The following is an 18430-nucleotide window of genomic DNA, read 5'->3' on the forward strand; positions in this document are numbered from 1 at the left end:
ACTTATATTATCATCCTAAATTTATCATTTTTAAGAATAATTTCAGTTTGTTTGAACCACAATCATTCCAACCCGAATTTAGAACATTTCAAATAATTTCTATAAAGCTCAAAATTATTAAATTTTTCTTTTTGAGGGGGGGAACTGTTTTTCAATCCAATTCCAGGATAAACTAATGTCATTTTCAAACGCTTTATGACTGAAATGCTTTCAGTTTGCATTCCTTTTTTTAAAAAACTGCCACTGGAGGGCAACAACGTTTTACTTCATTCTTATAAGCAAGTGTTAAGAAGTTTAGTGTCAGGGTGCACAGCCTTTGGATAAACATAATCTTCTCTCCCAGCATATCGTTTAGAAGAACACAAAAGACTTTAATAAGAAATTATTAAAGAACAAATGAATTTATTTAATGTGTTTTAGAGTTTTACATTTTGGTGAGTTGAATTTCTAATTTACCGGTCTCAGAAGCTGCATGCTGTTGAGTCTCTAGTTTTTTTTCCCTGAGTCATTTAGACACTGAAATAACTTTGCTTCTTGTTCCTACTGAAAAGCCATAAACCAGCTGATAAGAACTTTAGTGACATGGTAGCCCACCATAAAAGTCCAATAAAGGAAGTCAGCAAAAGCTGCTTATTGTCAGTTTTTTACTGAGTGTAAGGATGATAATTTTCCAATAATATGGGATTAATGTTACATAAAACTGCTGCACGTTGCATCTTGGCGGAACTTCCTGGTCCTTACCTGGAAAAGAATGAAACTCTGCATAAACAATGCGGAAATATAATTGTGCATGCATGTGTGGAACACCAGCTGTAAATTGCTCCTGACTGGCAGGAGGGATCTGACATGGTGTTTCCAAACAGATACTGTTCAACATGACATGCTGCTGAAGGGACATTTCTGCTGATCTCAGAAAACAAAGACAGCAAACTCATCACGCCAAAATCCAGTGTTATCTTCCAAAGAAACTTGGATAAGCAAATTTAGAAAACAGTTAACAGTTTCCTCAGTTAAAGTCGTTTTCACAATTCTGCATTTAGAAAGACTCTGGACAAAAATGGCTTTTATGAGAAAGCTCCAAGGTGAAAACACCACTTACTAAAAAAACCTAAAGGTCTGATGTTTGCAGGAAAGCATCTTGATGATCTTCTAATCTTTGGCATAAAACTAACAAAGCGTTTCAGAATTAGAACAACCTGGAACTGATGGTAACATGGACTTTGCTGCCAACAAGGAAATAATGCAGGAAAATTCTTGGCAATTCTGGCAAGAAGAGAAGGTCAATGTTCCTCTGCAATGATGTTAGAAACATATTTCAAAATACTTTTTCACATCACTGAATTGCCTTTGTTTAGATACTTTTGTATTTTTTTGGTGCATTGTGACTTTTCCGCATGACATTTGTGTTCTGAAAACATTTTAAATACAGAAATGATGGGAAAACCTACAGCACGGTACCGAACTTTGGCGTTCAAAACAGAACAAACGAGAACCAGGTTCATGGTTGCACTGTAACAATCAATTCACGATTGGGAGGCATTTTGTAATTCACCCATTACATATTAAGCTTAATAAATCCTTGTTTTCATTTTCACTCAGCTTGAAACTGTTTCTTTAAATCTTTGGAGGCAAATAATAAACATTTCTGCATTTTTGTGATAATTTAATACCTTTACTGTTTGTTTTTTTTTTTTTTTACATACTTTTAGGATTTATTTAAGATTGTTTTAAATAATTATGAAAAATGATAACACTCTCATAAACATTGAACCAATTGAGCCATTAATTTCTGCATGAAGCTAAACTGATGAGAAAACAATTAACTTCAATAACATAAATGTTTTGAAATGTGACTGGTTCCACTAGAAAATGCTTAAAATCTGTTTGAAATCCTTGGCTGTGAACTTCCTGTCACAAAGTTACTAAAAAATGAGTGCTTGCCCTTTTTTGCTGAGGTAGACAAAATATCAACAGGTAAAAGTTAATCTTAGATGAAGTTAATGCAAAGTATAACGAGCCATAAAAACCAGTTTTACTCCGTTGTCACATTACTGATGTGCTGCCTGCTCGGGGTTTTACATCTCAATCTCAGAGTCATTACCACACTTGGGATCATTTGGCTTCAGAGAGTCATGGTTGCAGACTGAGCATGAGTTCACACACCGGACTGAACTAACACCTTCGCAGTGAAACACAGGAGGAAAACTGAACCTTTAACAATGGCCCTAAAGGGTCTTCATCTTCTGTCTCTGTTACTGCTGTCCCAAGGAATTCACCTTGTTCAAGGTAAGAACATTTTTCATTTAAAGTTCAAGTTATAGTTTAAACTTCAACTTTTGGTCATTTTCAATAAAAGAAATCAGTTTACGCAAATATTTACCATACAAATATGTCTGGAATCTTTTTGAAGTAGCCCAATAACTAAACTATAAACTCAGAAACTGTGTCTTATTTATAGTATCTCATTTCTAAACCTCAACAGATATATATATATATATATAATATAATATAATATAAGAATTATATATATATATATTTCAAAAGAATTATTTACGAATTTCAACATGTACCTCACTTTCCAAGTCAAAGGATCCAATCAGTGCCATAAATTTCTAATAATACAATTCTGTCAATCTAACTCTAAATTATGGTAATTTATGCTATGTTTCATTAAAAAATAAAAAGTAAAAGTTCCAATTTTTTTAGATTTGAAGCCTGATTCAGAGTTATATAAACCTGTTTTAATTCTCTCCCTGCCAACTTTTATCCACAGAATATTCGTGTAATCTTAGAAATATGAATGTGGGCATAAATCCTGACGTGATACAAAAACCACAAACACAAGATAAAATATGATTCTGCAAATGTCACAGTAATAACAAATTTGAAATTGACAGCAAAGCGTAAAAAAGATCACGAGTTGGACTTGTCTTTTGTGGTGAAGAATTAACTTTTCTTTTAAGGCCGGATCACATGTTTTCAGGTTCAGATGCTGCACACAGCCATAAACATGGTAATTCATTTGTAAAAGAAACAATAAAATACATTTTTATTCGAACTAAAGTGACTCTGACTTAAAGAATTTGAATAAAATGTCATAAAAATAAAACAAGACTTTTCGCTGTGTCAATGTAAAGTCGACCAACGTCAGAGTTCATCTAAACAGATGAGCAAAGGAAATTATTACTTTATTTTTTAAGGTGGTATTTTTGTGAGTCATTTTCTACTAATTTAAAACTCTTGAAGCCTTTCAACTTCTCAGATACATTTTTTTGATAGTAGTTTTATCTGATTTATGAAGATCAGGATGCATCTGCCTGACTTCAAATTGCATTTTCTCTTGTCTTTCCCCTTTTGAAGAGAGACTAAGAAGAAATATTCCTGTTTTCTCTCCCTATTTAAGCCTCACGGACTCAGTAGGCTACATTTTGCTAATTGCACGTCTCCAGATACTCTGATCAGTAGAAAAAAGTAAAGTTTGTGATAAATCTTGATATTACACAGTGCCAATTTGTACCTTTTTTGTTCACTGAAGCATTGCTAATTTATGTTGTACTTTATGTGATGTGCTTTTGTGTCTTCTGCAGGAAGTTGTGCCAGTAATGAGTTTCAATGCAGAAATGGACAATGCATCAACAAAGACTGGAGGTGTGATGGAACTAAGGACTGCACAGACGACTCTGATGAGCTGAACTGCCGTAAGTGCGGCATTTGATTTCAAATTTATCACAAACTGTGAATGAATCGTGGTTATTTCTTAACACCACAGAAGAGCGTTCCGAGTGTGTAAATAGAAGGTACGTGGACTTCTTTTCTTGGCCTTAATTTTCTATGAAAGAAGTTCAATTACCTTCCATTTAAGCATTTGGGATTCCCGAAACCTGGATGACTGACAATCTACAAGGACAGAGAAGACGAGCACAAAAACAGACAAGCAGCAAAATAAGTCAGCGAGGAAAGCCTGAAAACCAGTTCACCTGTTTTGTTTCCCTGCTGCAGCACCTCCATCATGCAGCTCGCAGGAATTTAAGTGTGTGACAAGTGGCGAATGCATCTCACTGGGATTTGTCTGTGATGGGGAGGAGGACTGCGTCGACGGATCCGATGAAGAAAGAACCTGTGGTACAGACTACAAGCTTAATCTTTAATTTCAAAAAGAGAAATTTGAGGTTGTGCTCCCGTTTCTCAGGGTGATGATGGGTAATAAAACTGCCTGAAATTACATGTAATATCACGTCAACCTGCTACATTAAACAAAAACAGTTCGCAGTGATACAAACTAAAACCACTAGATGGCACCCTATCTCACTGTACATTTTCTTGCACAGGAAGTTACAATAAAGTGAACACAAAGCCACAGCTTATATCTCTGTCCATAAAGAACATAGACAAATAAGGCAATTATATTTATCATAAGTCTTAGGAGACACTAGCTGTGTGTGTATATTTCTATTTATCATTGCGTTATTGCAAATAACTCCAATAACGTTTAAATTGAGCTGAGGAATGACCTCCAAATCATCCTTTTTGTTTTATAAAAACTTGATTTTGAAGTATGCGTCTAGTTGTAATAACACAAATGCAAAGAAAGCCCCTGACCTAGTTCTGTTTCAGACGGACGCACCTGCAGGCCAGACCAGTTCACCTGCCAGGAGGGCCAGTGCATCCCCAGCAAATACAAATGTGACCGAGTGACGGACTGTGTGGACAACTCTGATGAGAGAAACTGCAGTAAGACTTTTGTATTTAATGGCGGCTGATCCTGTCGGGCTTGTAGTTGCATTTTTCTGCTGTCAGATGGTCTCCAGTGTTGTCTCAAACTTAGTTAATTTCTAATATTTGCATAGACTTAAGCACCTTACCTTTTGTTTACAGATTATCCTCAATGCACCCAGAAGACATGTGCAAACGGAGCCTGTTACAATCACTCTCAGCACTGCAATGGGCTTCAGGACTGCAGAGACGGATCTGATGAGGCCAACTGCAGTCAGTAGACAGCGATTAGCATCCAACACATTTTAATGGAATTGAAATTAGGCTTGCCACAACGTGGATGCGGTTTGCCCTTCAGGGCCACCGTACCTATGCCCTGTGCTATCTCTGAGAATAAAGACAAGTGTCTGGAATAGTTCATTTTTTGTGGAACTCCTGCTCTTTACTTGCAGTATTTAAACAGAAAATGGGCAAAGAGAAAATGGGGCGGCGGGCATGCAGCAAAGTTCCCAAATTCGCTAATTGAATCGCGGAAATCTATTAGCCTTCAAACGAGGCGTGAACACTTAAATGCCACATGACCTCAAAATATATTTAGGGAACAGACAAAAATATCAGGGTGCCTTATGTTTGGGGAAATTAAGACAATAAGTTATTTGGTCCTGTCTGTGTGAATTTGGCTTGGTTCATACTACTGCAGGATGGAATACGGGCCGGATGACCATTTTAGGAAGCCGGTTGTCCCGCCGAATGTTGGATTTTCAAAGTCCCTGAGTCAATATTTTCTCTTCAAACGTCTAATATTGAACAACAACAAAAAAAAAAATACTGTGAAACTTTTTTTTTCAGAAATAATTGTGCATTTAAACCAAAGAAACGCTTGACTTAAACGCATACTTAGCATTTCTGTTTTTAAAATAAAAAGGAGCCTGATACTACGGGCGCCATCTTGGTTTAGCTTCGGTTGATGACGACGCAGGATTTTTTAAAATTTTATTTTCTTGTAAAAGTAAGGTAACCAACTCCTTCTGTCTACTGTTTATTTTTGCTGACATACATTTCAAAATATAGATACAAGAACATGACGTAATAACAGTAAAACGCTTTTAGGGTTTCTTTAACTTTGAAATTATTTATGATCATTGAGACCAATTGAATATCTGCACATTAGAATAATATAACTAAATCAATAGAAAACCTATCATGCTTAAAATATATTTGAACTTAGTCCAATTTATCTCATAAACTGTAACATTTAATTCAGTTATAGTAAGTATATTTGTAAAAAAAAAAAAAAAAAAATAAATATATATATATATATATATATATATATATATATATATATATATATATATATATATATATATATATATATATATATATACTGTATCAATGCAGTACTGATTCAGCTATTTCGTTTGGTCAAAATTAATTATCTAAAGTGGATGTAAGACCAACTAATCTTGATATTTTAGATGTTTATTATTGTCTAAATATTAAAGTAAAAATAAGGGGTGATGAATATTGAAAGTGTTAACTAATCAACTACTATTTAAGCTATTAATGATGTGATATTGTAAATAATATGCAGTTAGATGAAGCTCTGATTGCAGAATGAAAGTACCTTTTGAAAATTATAACCTTTTAGGAGGTAATTAAACATATTTTAAACTCACGTTTCTGTATTAAAAATGTGATTTTATTGGTCTGATGTATAAAATTCTACATTTTTTCTTGAATTTCTTACAAATTATCCCTTACAATATGTAACAAACACTGGCAGCATTTATTCTTTGTTTATGAAGTGGCATTCTGGTTTAATATCTTACTATAATACCGTTTTTATTTTATTTTCCAGCCACTCACCACTGTCCCATCCACCAGTTCGAGTGTGCGAATGGCTTCTGTGTGCCACATACGTTTGTGTGCGACCACTGGGACGACTGTGGGGATAACAGTGATGAGCAAGACTGTGGTAACTTACATTTCTAAAGAAGTGGCAACAAGTGTGCAATCTGCCTACTCACTCCCATTAAACATCTTCGCCTTGCAGAATATCCAACCTGCAGTGGCAACCAGTTCACTTGTTCCAGTGGCCGTTGTATTCCTCAGAAGTGGGTGTGTGACAAGTTCAACGACTGTGGAGACTTCAGTGATGAAAGTGGATGTGGTGAGATTCATGTGGACTTCCATTTGACCTTTCTATCATTCTACCTAAAGCTCTGTGAAGAGAGTATTCTTTCACTAAATTTAACAGTTCTGAAATAAATTTGATCTACTCCTGTTTGAAATCTAAGAATGGTTATGGTTGAAATTGGTAATTTTGCTTACTATATATTTGATAAAACACATTGTGATTTGTGAAGCATTTATTGCCTTTATATCAATGTATTTTTTGCGTTAAAATCAATTTACAGTAGGTGATGCAGTTTTGAAGGTGCAAAAACCTTAATATCTCTCTCTTTTGAGTTTTCAAAAAATAAACATTTTTATATATAGTTATTATTAAATAACACAGGTCAAATTTGACCATTTTAAGCATTGTGAGAATTTCAACTGTTAATTTGACTGTTATAGATCTCCATTTAATGTAAATTTTCTCATTTAGGCATTTTGAAATATAACAACTCAGGGTGTTATAGCAGAACAACTGATTTTACTATAAGATGGTGTGACATTGAGAGTATTATTAGTTCTTATCACATAATAATGCATGATATTAACTTGAAAACAGCCTTAATAAGATTTGGTTTGTTGAAATGTTCCCTAAAATGGACACTTTTTAAATATTTTTTTTTTCTGTGACTTTCAGATAGTGACTCTCGGGACTGTTACCCTGGTGAGTGGGGTTGCCCAGGCTCAACTGCATGCATCCCAGTGGGTAAAGTGTGTGACGGCAAACCTGATTGTCCTGGAGGAACAGATGAGACCAACACCACGGCACAGCAAACATGTGGTAAGTTTTTGGATGGAGATTTTTAAAAAAGGGGGAAAAATCAGCGCTGATACAGTTTGGAGGATAATTCAACTTGATGTAAGGAAGTATTAAGTATATTTCAGATGTTGATTAGTATGGGGAAACTTAAGGGATTTTACCAAAAGCAGTATTTCCAGACTTCATTCCCAAAACTATTCTCTAAAAATGATCCATTCATCCATAAACTGTAGGGATCCAGGTCTAAATGAGAATGCTTTTTACTGTAAACCAAGGTGCTAAGGTTTTAAACGTGGTGCATTGAACTTCCAGATTATCACTTTTTAAGATCATATTGTCATCATAACTACTATCTGCTTTCACACACGCCCGGTTTAAGATTAACCTTTGTTGGTTTGTCATGCTCACTAAATCACAGCAATGATTCTGGTCACGTTGATGCTCTTGTGATAATGTTCTCTATTGCCTTCTTCCTTGATGATAACAAGCTTGTAAAAAGACCCAATAAACGTGATTTGGATTTTATTCACAGGTCTGGACCGGTGCTCTGCCTTGAGTTGCGAGTATCTCTGCCACCCTTCTCCCCAGGGTGGCACGTGTTATTGCCCTGATGGATTTATAGTAGCTAACGACAGCCGCTCCTGTGTAGGTGAGTCACATGTTGTTGTTTTTATGCATGTGTGAATTCCTCACTACTGTCAAAAACATTCTGGAAATCTGCAATAAAACACTTTTAGTGTGTTTTTTTAGTTCTTGATTACGAGTCAGTATGGAAGAGCTAAATTTACAGCCTTAATTTCACAGCTGTCTGGTTATAGATCTTTGCTGTTCGCCCTTTACGCATAAAACGTGACTGTTTGATCTGCTGCACAGACTATAATGACTGTGAGATCTGGGGTATCTGTGATCAACTCTGTGAGGATCGACCTGGGACGCATCACTGCAGCTGTGCAGATGGATACTTCTTGGAGCAGGGACACGTCTGCAAAGCCAATGCATCAGGTACCCAAACATCATGTTTAGATCTCACTCTACACACTGTAAAACGTTTGAAGGTGGTTTAACTTGAAAATGAAAGTTCAGAATATTAGATTTTGCATAACACTGCCACTTTAAAAATGAGCACGAGGTAATTTTGACAGTTTTTCATCTTTAGTTTCATGCAAGATGTTTGTGTCAAAAAGATGTTTCTTCCCAATTTGACCCAAGCAAATATTATAAGTCAATGTGCCAGTAGAGTTTCTACTCTGAACTGTTCAGTTTGGATAGAAAATGGGTTTTCCTGGCATGCCTTTGAAATAAAATGTCTTTTACATATCTTTGCAAAAAAGTGTGTCAAAATCATTTTTAAAAGATAAATTTAGTACAGTAGAATGTTCCATATCTCACAATTTCTTTCCCAACTTTATTGTTATCTTTTTTATTTTTTAGGTGGGCTGCCACAGCTCATTTTTACAAATGGGGGTGACGTGATGATGGCTGATATTCACGGGCGCTTTGTCAGAACTCTGGTGCCGGCCCAGGGCAGAGGTTACGCTGTTGGGGTGGCCTACAACATTCGGAGCAATGTCGTCTTCTGGAGCGATACAAATACGAAAAAGGTCTGTCTGGTTCACTGTCTGCTTGTTTTTCCTCCAAACATCAGGAGCTCCTTAAAACCAACTCCTTAAATATCGTTTCCAGGTTTATTCTTCCAGCTTTAATGGGGAAAACATCAAAGAAATTCTGACCACTGCAGTCCCAAATGTCCAAAATCTTGCAGTGGATTGGATCAACTTTAAACTTTATGTTTTGGACGCAACTCTGGACCGAATTGATATGTGCGACTATGATGGAGGGAATCGAGTCACGCTGGTGGCTGAAAACTTAGAAACTCCTCATGGCCTCGCCCTGGATCCTACCGTGGGGTGAGTCCAATTGAACTACATCCTTTCAATCAAATCGCATATTTTCTTGACATCTGTGAGACACCTGGATGTGTTTGTTGTTGCACATTTCCCTTCAATGTTTGCTTCCTGTTTGCAGCTACATGTTTTTCTCAGACATGGGTGTGAACCAGGAGAATGTAAAGCTGGAGCGGGCCTTCATGGACGGCAGCAACCGAGTGGAGATCATCAAAAGCAGACTCGGCACACCCACTGCGATCACCCTGGACATCGTAACAAAGAGGGTCTACTGGTCCGACAGCCATTTTGACACGGTGGAGACGGTCACATACAGCGGTTTGGACAGGTTTGTGGTTTTTCTGCTTTTCTTGCTATGTGTTGCGTTTCTCTCGATGTAAAGTCTGAAGTGTGGCTGTTTTTTGTTGTTGTTGTTTTTTGTTTTTTCCAGGAAAACAGTCCTCAATGGTGCAACGCAGTCGCCACATCCTTTCGGGATGGCTGTGTTTGAAAACCATGTCTTCTTCACTGACTGGACCAAGATGGGGGTGATCAGAACCAATCGCTTCAACGGCAGCAATCCCACTCTCCTCTATCGCACGGCCAACCGACCAGGACACGTCGTCGTCTCTCACTCTCTCGTTCAGCCTTTTGGTAGGAGTGCTCTAATCCGTCTTGGAACAACGAGCCAGTCTGATCATGAGAGGTAATCCCATCCGTTTCTTGTTGCAGTGATGAACCCGTGTGGCAGACACAATGGCGGCTGTCAGCATATTTGTGTTTTAAGCCACCGCTCAGACAACGATGGTTTGGGCTTCCGCTGTAAATGTCGCTATGGTTACGATCTTGGATCCGACCGTCATAGCTGCTTTAGTGAGTTTCCCTTTTCCTTCTGGTTGTGATCCAGGTTCTGCTTATTTAATGATGAAACTGTTGGATAAATTGTAATTACTTTAAACATTGAATTGAATTTGTGACCGCAGTCTTTCTCCTTCCACAGAGATTAAGGACTACTTGTTGGTGGCCTCCTCTCTGGCCATCCGGGGAATCCCTCTGAACTTATCTCTCCAGGAGGATGTCACTCTTCCCCTGAATGGACTCGGATCCTCTTTTTCTGGCTCCGCTGTGGAATTTGATGGGAAAGAAGAGGCTGTGTTTTACAACGACAGGTCCAAAGGACTCATTTACAGATCCAACCTCAATGGGACTGGTTCGTACACGTGGCGTGTTTTGTGGATATTGCTAGTAATTTTGGGTTCACTTCTTACTCTGTTGTTGTTTGAACCCCATCAGCTCAGCAGATTTTGACTGGGAAGAATGTGGGAACCGTTGATGCGATGGCTTACGACTGGACCTCCAAGGTTTTGTTCTGGACCACATCAACGTACAGGGCAGTGGTGGCCTTCAAAGTCACAGACAAGTCCAAGAAAAACATTGTTACTGGGCTCAGATACCCGAAGGGTATTGCGATTCATCCAAGTGCAGGGTGAGTGCTTCAAATAATGAAGAATACGTGTAATTTATTGGGATTTTATGTGACTGTCCAGCAGAAAGGGGTACATAGTTGTGAAGAAGGATGACAGTTCTGTTTCCTTTTTTCTTAAATAAATTTCTATGTTAAGCTGTGTATCTTTATTCGGTTCTCTTTGCCCAGATGCCCCTAAATAAAATTTACCTAACTCATAAGCATGGTTTAGTCAAAGTCCAGACTGTAAATCTAATTTAGAATTTAGAATCTGCGGCAAAACTTGAAAATTGATGTTCACGGATGTTATGTTCACCAAGGGCACAACATACTTGAGGACACGAGACAAGAATGAGGGTTCAACAAAATATTTTATTCTTAAACTCTCTTGAACTTTGTGTTTTTTGGTTCAGCTGCTTCTGATTTTCTGTGAAGAAAAAGCGTTAAATGTCCTCAGTTTCCCGTGTCCCAAAAAAAGAAAAAACAAAACCCCAAAAGTATAAACAGAAAGTTGGACCTGGTGAGCCGATCAAACAGAACAAAACGGTACAGCAGGGGGCCAACCCTATACAAGGCCGTCGAAGCCCCTACTAGTACCGGACTAAAGCAAAAAAGAGCCTAATGCAAAGGAAAGATCGAAACCAGGACAACCGGCCCCAATGAAAAAGCAAACAAAACAAAGGCTAACAGAAATACCACATGGCAGGCTGGAAACGTGAGCTGCGGTTCACAGAGACTGGACGTGCGCACACCAACATGCCGAAACCCAGCCTATTTATAGACGGACCAACAGCGCCACAAATTAACGTAATCAAATGACCAAAAATAACAAATTATCCAAACTCCAAAATATATTAACAAAAGGTCATTCAACTAAAGTCTATAAGAAAACAAAGAGAAAATATACAAAAATCATAATGTGCCCGAAGCACATAGCAACGGATAATTTCTACCCATCCTGAATGAGCTTGAGCTACTTTGCTATGAATTGGTGAAAATGCTGGATGCTGCTGTTGACATAAACTTAAAGAATTACAGTTGTAATTGCTGCAAAAGCTTTTTCTATTAAATATGGATTCAGTATGGCTGATGTTTAAATTTTTTTTTTTTTTAAATCCGCTATTTATTTTCTCCACAATTATGACACATAAATAATCTATTGTACAAAATTCCATTTGTGCTTCTAATGTGAAAAAATGCAGTAGCGTATGATTTACTTTGTATGATACTGTTTTGGACATATTGAAGTTTATTGCATATTAAAGTCAGTAATGTTTCTATTTTTTTATCATTTTCGTCTTTCATTGCTTCGCAGGTACTTGTTCTGGTCTGACTGGAACCGTCCAGCCGTGATAATGAAAGCATACCCTGACGGCAGCAACGCTGTTCCTCTGGTCAACACAACGCTGGGATGGCCATATGGACTCGCTCTGGATTATGTGTAAGGATGACGATGATACCTGCTGTTTATCTGTGCATTTCTTTTAAAATGCTGTGTTTTCCGTCACCATTGGATGTGATTTCTGTGTTTGCAGAATGGACAGGTTGTACTGGGTGGACTCCCTTCTCGATCAGGTTGGCCACATTAGCATCGAAGGGTCTAACAGGCAGACATTCACCAGCATCGGCCAGATCACTCAGCCGTACTCGCTGACAGTTTATTCAGGTGATCTTGTTAATTGCAGCATCATGATTTCAAATTTTGCTTTAGATTTTTCTCCATCACAACTCTGTACTAGAAAGTCACATGCATCTTCTAGCATTTTTGAGAATAAAATAAAAAAACGGTGCTAAGATAAATGACAAAATAGCAATTTCAAGAAAAAACAAACACTTCCAAGTCTAATTTTTCATAACATAATGCTTCTAAATTTACCTATCGAGGACTTTTCATACGGTGAAATATGAAGCTGATACTTACAGTAGATAAAATATATGGCAGCAGGTCTTGATGGTCAGTTCAGATTTGTTTGCTGAATTTTCTTTTTTTAATAATAATTTTATTCCGGAAGTAAAATGCTTATATACTTTCTGTCCTGTAGACTACCTCTACATATCTGACACAAGGACTAGAGCAATATTTGAGATGAGGAAGAGGGATGCAGGAGGAAGCATAATGATCAGACAAGGAGTCACCGGCATTTTGAACATCAAGGCCTATTCAGCTGACCTCCACAGCAGTAAGTTCACATAAAGCAAGACACCAATATCTTGTTTAGACACTTAGACATGATTGATGATTTGAAACGTGGATCCATTTACTGGTTCCAGAGACAAGAACCCATTGACTCCCTATTTGTCCTTGCTCCTACAGCCTTCAACACTCGCTGTAATGCGGTGCCCAATGGACTCTGCAGCCACTTCTGCTTCCCAACTCCCTCCTTCAGCCGGGTGTGTGGCTGTCCGTACGGCATGAAGCTTCAGGCCAATCAGAAGGACTGCATCAAGGACGACTCCGTCCCTCCGCCTGACGACTGCGGTGACTACGCCTTTGAGTGCGACGAAGGACGCTGCAGGCCCAACTCTTTCCGCTGCGATGGCATTTTTGATTGTGTTGACAAGACCGATGAGGCCAACTGCACTGATACTGGTAAATGTGTTTGTGGAGTAGCTGTGCGTAATATTTAATCACAGTGATTTTAATAAATGAGCTGAAAGCCTCATGCATCCCCACCAGGAGTGACCTGCTCTCCATACGCTTTCACCTGCAACAACAAGCACTGCATTTACTCCAGCTGGCGCTGTGACGGCCACGACGACTGCGGAGACGGCTCAGACGAGGCCAACTGTCCCACTCGTGTCCCAACCACCTGCGGGTCTTCCTACTTCACCTGTGATAACAACAGGTGCATCTCCAAGAATTGGTTGTGTGACGGTGACAATGACTGCGGCGATGGCTCTGACGAACGGAACTGCAGTAAGTTTATCCGGTAACACTTTATTTGAAGGGGTGTGCATAAGACTGACATGACACTGTCATAAACATGAAGAAGTCTTTATGAAGGTTTATGACTGTTGTCATGAAGTGTCATTCGGTAAATATTTAATGTAAAGTTGTTCTAAAAGTTGCATTGAAAGTCCATTAAAAATGCCAACTTTGAATGATTTTGCAAATAATGACAATTTAATGCAAAGTTGGCATTTTTAAGTGTTACCGTTTATCCTCGACTGTTCAGTCTTCACTCACGTACGTGATGATTTAAGTGTGCTAAAGGAAAAGTGTCATTCCCAGATTCGACCATCACCACATGCCCTCCTGGCTTCTTCCTGTGCCCGGACCACCGCTGTATCAGCGACTACTACGTGTGTGATGGAGACCAGGACTGCTTGGATGGATCAGATGAGAAAAACTGTGGTACGCATCTGTAATTTTTATTTTATTTTTTTTAGATTTTCAGTTTTGTTGTTCTGTATGTTCCATGTTTTCTCTCCTTCTAGAGTTCTCCTGTCAGTCCTATGAGTTTGCCTGCGCCAGTGGAGACCAGTGCATCGGCTCCTATTACCGCTGCGATGGCGTGTTCGACTGCAGAGACCATTCAGATGAACAAAACTGCCGTATGTTCACCAGATAATCATAATTTAGGGTGCTCATCATTACATTTGATATGTTTTTCTTAGAGGAATTAGGGGTAGGCATTTATCGTGAATCATTTATCTCATGATAAGAAATTAGATTTATTGTTACAATAAATTCCAAATGTTTTAAACCTTTTAAAACTGCCCTTATGGTTTGGATTGTTAATTTTACTACTTTCTGCACTCCTAAAGATGGTCACAGTCGTACAGTTACCTGAAAAAAGAAGCAATAAATAGTTTGTATTCTTCCTTTGTCGTTTTCCCAATAGTACCATAACATATTGTGATAAAAGCTTTCAGTCTGTACCGCCCACCCTGGTGCTGACTGACCCTGTACATTAATTGGGTCAGCTATATTTTTCTTAAAGTTCTGCTTTGTGACCTGCAGCCACTCGAGGTCCGGGCCTTTGCCACAGCGACGAGTTCCAGTGCCAGACCGACGGTTTCTGCATACCAAACGATTGGGAGTGTGACGGCCATCCGGACTGCGAGGACGGCTCCGACGAGCACAACACCTGCCCGGCCGTCACCTGCAGCTCCACCTACTTCCAGTGCACCAACAAAATGTGCATTCCGACGAGCTGGTTGTGCGACGGTGAAAACGACTGTCGGGACATGAGCGATGAACAGAATTGTCCCACCCCTCCCTTCAGCTGTCCCTCTGGACAGTGGCTGTGCCCCACCGACCAGGTGTGCATTGACCAGGACAAGGTGTGCGACGGGCAAAGAGACTGTCCCAACGGAGCAGACGAATCACCAATCTGCAGTGAGTTTCTTCCCGTATATGCCCCACTAAAGACAAGAACAGTGAAACTGATATATTCTGATACACTTCTTTAAAGACCAAGACGACTGCGCTCTGAACAACGGAGGCTGCAGTGACGGTTGCATCCAGGGACCATTCGGGGCTCAGTGTACCTGCTCACCTGGGTTTCAGCTCCTCAACGACTCCAAGACGTGTGACGATATCAACGAGTGCCTGATCCCTGGTTTCTGCAGCCAGCAGTGCTACAACGAGAGAGGAAGCTTCAGGTGCCACTGCTCAGTCGGTTACCTCTTAGAGCCCGACGGACGCACATGCAAAGCTACAGGTAAAAACTAACCAGAGCCACAATAAACCTGAAAAAGACTAAAATGATGTAATGACAAAGAAATGTTAGGATATACTACATATCTGTAAATACAGACATGAATAAATTAGCATTTTTATCTGAAACACAGTTAGCTAATTCACTGCTTAACAGGAAATGAAGCATTTTCTTAAAATAACTTCAAAAGTTATTTGGACTTTAATTGTGAATTATTTATTCTTTTAGTTTATTTTCATTATATATTATTCTTGTATGCTAATTTATTTATATTTACTTAACTTTAAGAAGCTTTATTTGAGTTGATTTTACACAAAATTATTTTAAATTTAAATCCAAATGCATGTATATTTTACAATTACACCTATTACAAATGATTTAAAAATTTATCAACATTTTTTATTTGGTGAATGATTTGTTTCTGTAGGTTAAATTAGATTTTTCATGACTTGAATTGGTTTTCACAATTCCTCATCTATACTGTTTTAATTTATTAATCAATTAAATAATTTAGGGTTTTGACCTTTTTATTATTTACTAAGTGAGAAATTGTCAGATTTTTATTTTTGTATTTTATTTTAATCTATTTTGTAAACTCTGCGAAGCTTTCTGGGTTTTTTTTAAAGTGTCCGATAATCAAAGTTTGATTATTTGAACAGACTAAAAACAAAACAACAAATATCTAAGTGTTTTAGTACAAATAATCAAATTCTCTTTAGATGGAGCTTTGGATTTTGTACACAGAACATTGACGACATTTTATTTCCTTTCCTTTAGACCCACATGCTGCTGTACTTTTGGTTGCAAAGCGTAGCCAAATCCTGGCCAACAGGCTCATCATGAGGCCACCAGTGATCCGTCCAGTGGTCACCGGGTCAGGTATCGTATCTGTGGACTTTGACCACGTGACGTCCAGGATCTACTGGGCTGATGCGACAGAGAAAAAGATATGGAGTGCCTTTCAGAACGGTACAGAAAAGCGACAGGTAAGTGAAGCAGAAAAATGAGCTACATATGCTCTGAATGCAGGGCGAGGTTGTTAATGTTTCTCTGGTTCAGGTGTTTTCCACTGGTTTGATGGTGCCAGAGACCATCGCTGTGGACTGGGTGGGTCGAAATCTTTACTGGACCGACTCTGATCTGGAAAACATTGAGGTTTCAACTCTGGACGGTCATTATCGGAAGGTCCTCCTAAACAAAAATATAAGCAGCCCCCGTGGGCTCGCTTTAGATCCACGCAACCAGTAAGCTCATATTTAAGCATGACCAGCTTATTTTTGGAAACGGTCAACACCAGCTAAACAAGTCGATGCTTCTTGCAGCACCTACTTGATGTTCTGGTCCGACTGGGGTCAGAACCCCAGGATTGAGCGAGCCAGCATGGACGGAGCCATGAGACAAGTGATTGTCAGCACTAAGGTCTATTGGCCCAACGGTCTAGCTCTGGACTACACCACACACAGAGTCTACTTTGCAGACGCTTACCTAAAATATATCGACTACTGTGATTATGATGGCAGAAACCGCCATCAGGTCATGGCGAGTGACATGGTATGTTAAATCTATTGTTAGAAAAGAGTAAAGTACTTGCTTGCTTTGTAAAGTTTTTAAACTCCAGGTAAATGTGTGCCAGGTTCTCCAACACCCACACGGCATGACTATATTTGAGGACAGCGTCTACTGGTCGGAGCGCTACACCAGCAAGGTGATGAGCACGAACAAGTTCCATGGTGGAAACATCACGATTCTTTTCAACGATATCTCCCAGCCGATGGGTATCGTAATGGACCATCCAGTCAAACAGCCAGCAGGTCTGTGCTTTACATACAGTATGTATTCATAAAGCCACAAGTTTGATCAAATTAATGGTTTGTAACTGACTTTTGTGTTTAGCCATCAACCCTTGCAGAGAGCACCTTTGCACACAGCTGTGCCTGCTGTCCACCCTGAGGCCGAGGTATTACACCTGCCACTGTCAGTCTGGCTGGAAGCTGGACTCAGACCAGCGTACCTGTATCAAAGGCAGGTTTCCAACTAGTCGTAATAATATATGATACATATCATATATTCAGCACATTTTTCTCAACAATTTAAAAACATGTTACATTTTCTCATGGTTTCTCCTGTTTTGCTGTAGACGACTCTCCCTTCTTGATGGTGGTGAGGGACACTGTGATCTTTGGCATCCCTCTGGACCCCACTGACATGTCCAACAACGCCATGGCCCCCATATCTGGCATCAACAAGGGACAAGACATCGACTTCGATGACAAGGAGCAATATGTGTACTGGGTGCAGGGCACGGTGCGTGGATAAACTAGACAAAGATTTAAAGACACGGGGCGAACGAATGGCGTCTTTAGTTCAATAACCACTGACAGTTATTGAACTGTCAGTGGTAATTTTTTGTCTGAATTTATCACTGTCTCACATCATTGTGAAGGGATTTTGAGCCCTCATGGTAAAAGCATTGTTTCAGTTAAATGCACAACCCTTGAAAACTCCCAGAGTAGGACTGACTGAGTCACTGCAACACTCTGATTTCTGCCACTCTGTCGTAGATTTGCTGCTAAAACAGATTTGCTCAAAGCAGATTTCCAACAATTTTACAGGTTTACCACTTGTGAATCAAATTTTTCTCTTTAGAGAGACCTTTCTTAGACTGACAGACATCAACAGTTGCTTCTTTAAGCTGATATTTTTCTGCATACTCCAGAAGGATGCAGCTTGATAATAAGCTCCTGTTTGCTGCATTCCCGTCTAAATCCTA

At 39.0% G+C, this 18430-nt stretch overlaps 1 protein-coding gene across 1 annotated transcript in view; it reads left to right on the forward strand.

Moving 5' to 3' along the window:
- Positions 1–1900: 1900 nt before the first annotated feature.
- Positions 1901–18430, forward strand: part of lrp2b (low density lipoprotein receptor-related protein 2b) — a 42363-nt gene continuing 25833 nt past the window's right edge. Inside the window, exons 1-32 of the mRNA XM_008436736.3 lie at positions 1901–2286; positions 3588–3698; positions 4000–4122; positions 4615–4731; positions 4876–4986; positions 6572–6688; positions 6767–6883; positions 7526–7669; positions 8181–8297; positions 8522–8650; positions 9080–9249; positions 9332–9555; positions 9674–9880; positions 9983–10185; positions 10264–10404; positions 10532–10741; positions 10825–11017; positions 12312–12437; positions 12532–12662; positions 13039–13176; positions 13311–13586; positions 13674–13913; positions 14229–14351; positions 14435–14551; positions 14961–15338; positions 15415–15663; positions 16438–16646; positions 16720–16904; positions 16983–17211; positions 17294–17471; positions 17554–17682; positions 17798–17964. Coding sequence (XP_008434958.3) covers positions 2220–2286; positions 3588–3698; positions 4000–4122; positions 4615–4731; positions 4876–4986; positions 6572–6688; positions 6767–6883; positions 7526–7669; positions 8181–8297; positions 8522–8650; positions 9080–9249; positions 9332–9555; positions 9674–9880; positions 9983–10185; positions 10264–10404; positions 10532–10741; positions 10825–11017; positions 12312–12437; positions 12532–12662; positions 13039–13176; positions 13311–13586; positions 13674–13913; positions 14229–14351; positions 14435–14551; positions 14961–15338; positions 15415–15663; positions 16438–16646; positions 16720–16904; positions 16983–17211; positions 17294–17471; positions 17554–17682; positions 17798–17964 — 5376 coding nt within the window. The 5' untranslated portion in view covers positions 1901–2219. The remainder of the gene's footprint in view (positions 2287–3587; positions 3699–3999; positions 4123–4614; positions 4732–4875; positions 4987–6571; positions 6689–6766; positions 6884–7525; positions 7670–8180; positions 8298–8521; positions 8651–9079; positions 9250–9331; positions 9556–9673; positions 9881–9982; positions 10186–10263; positions 10405–10531; positions 10742–10824; positions 11018–12311; positions 12438–12531; positions 12663–13038; positions 13177–13310; positions 13587–13673; positions 13914–14228; positions 14352–14434; positions 14552–14960; positions 15339–15414; positions 15664–16437; positions 16647–16719; positions 16905–16982; positions 17212–17293; positions 17472–17553; positions 17683–17797; positions 17965–18430) is intronic.

The sequence above is a fragment of the Poecilia reticulata genome, chromosome 19 (genome assembly GCF_904066995.2).
Source record: "Poecilia reticulata chromosome 19, P_reticulata-male-v2, whole genome shotgun sequence".
NCBI lineage: Eukaryota > Metazoa > Chordata > Actinopteri > Cyprinodontiformes > Poeciliidae > Poecilia > Poecilia reticulata.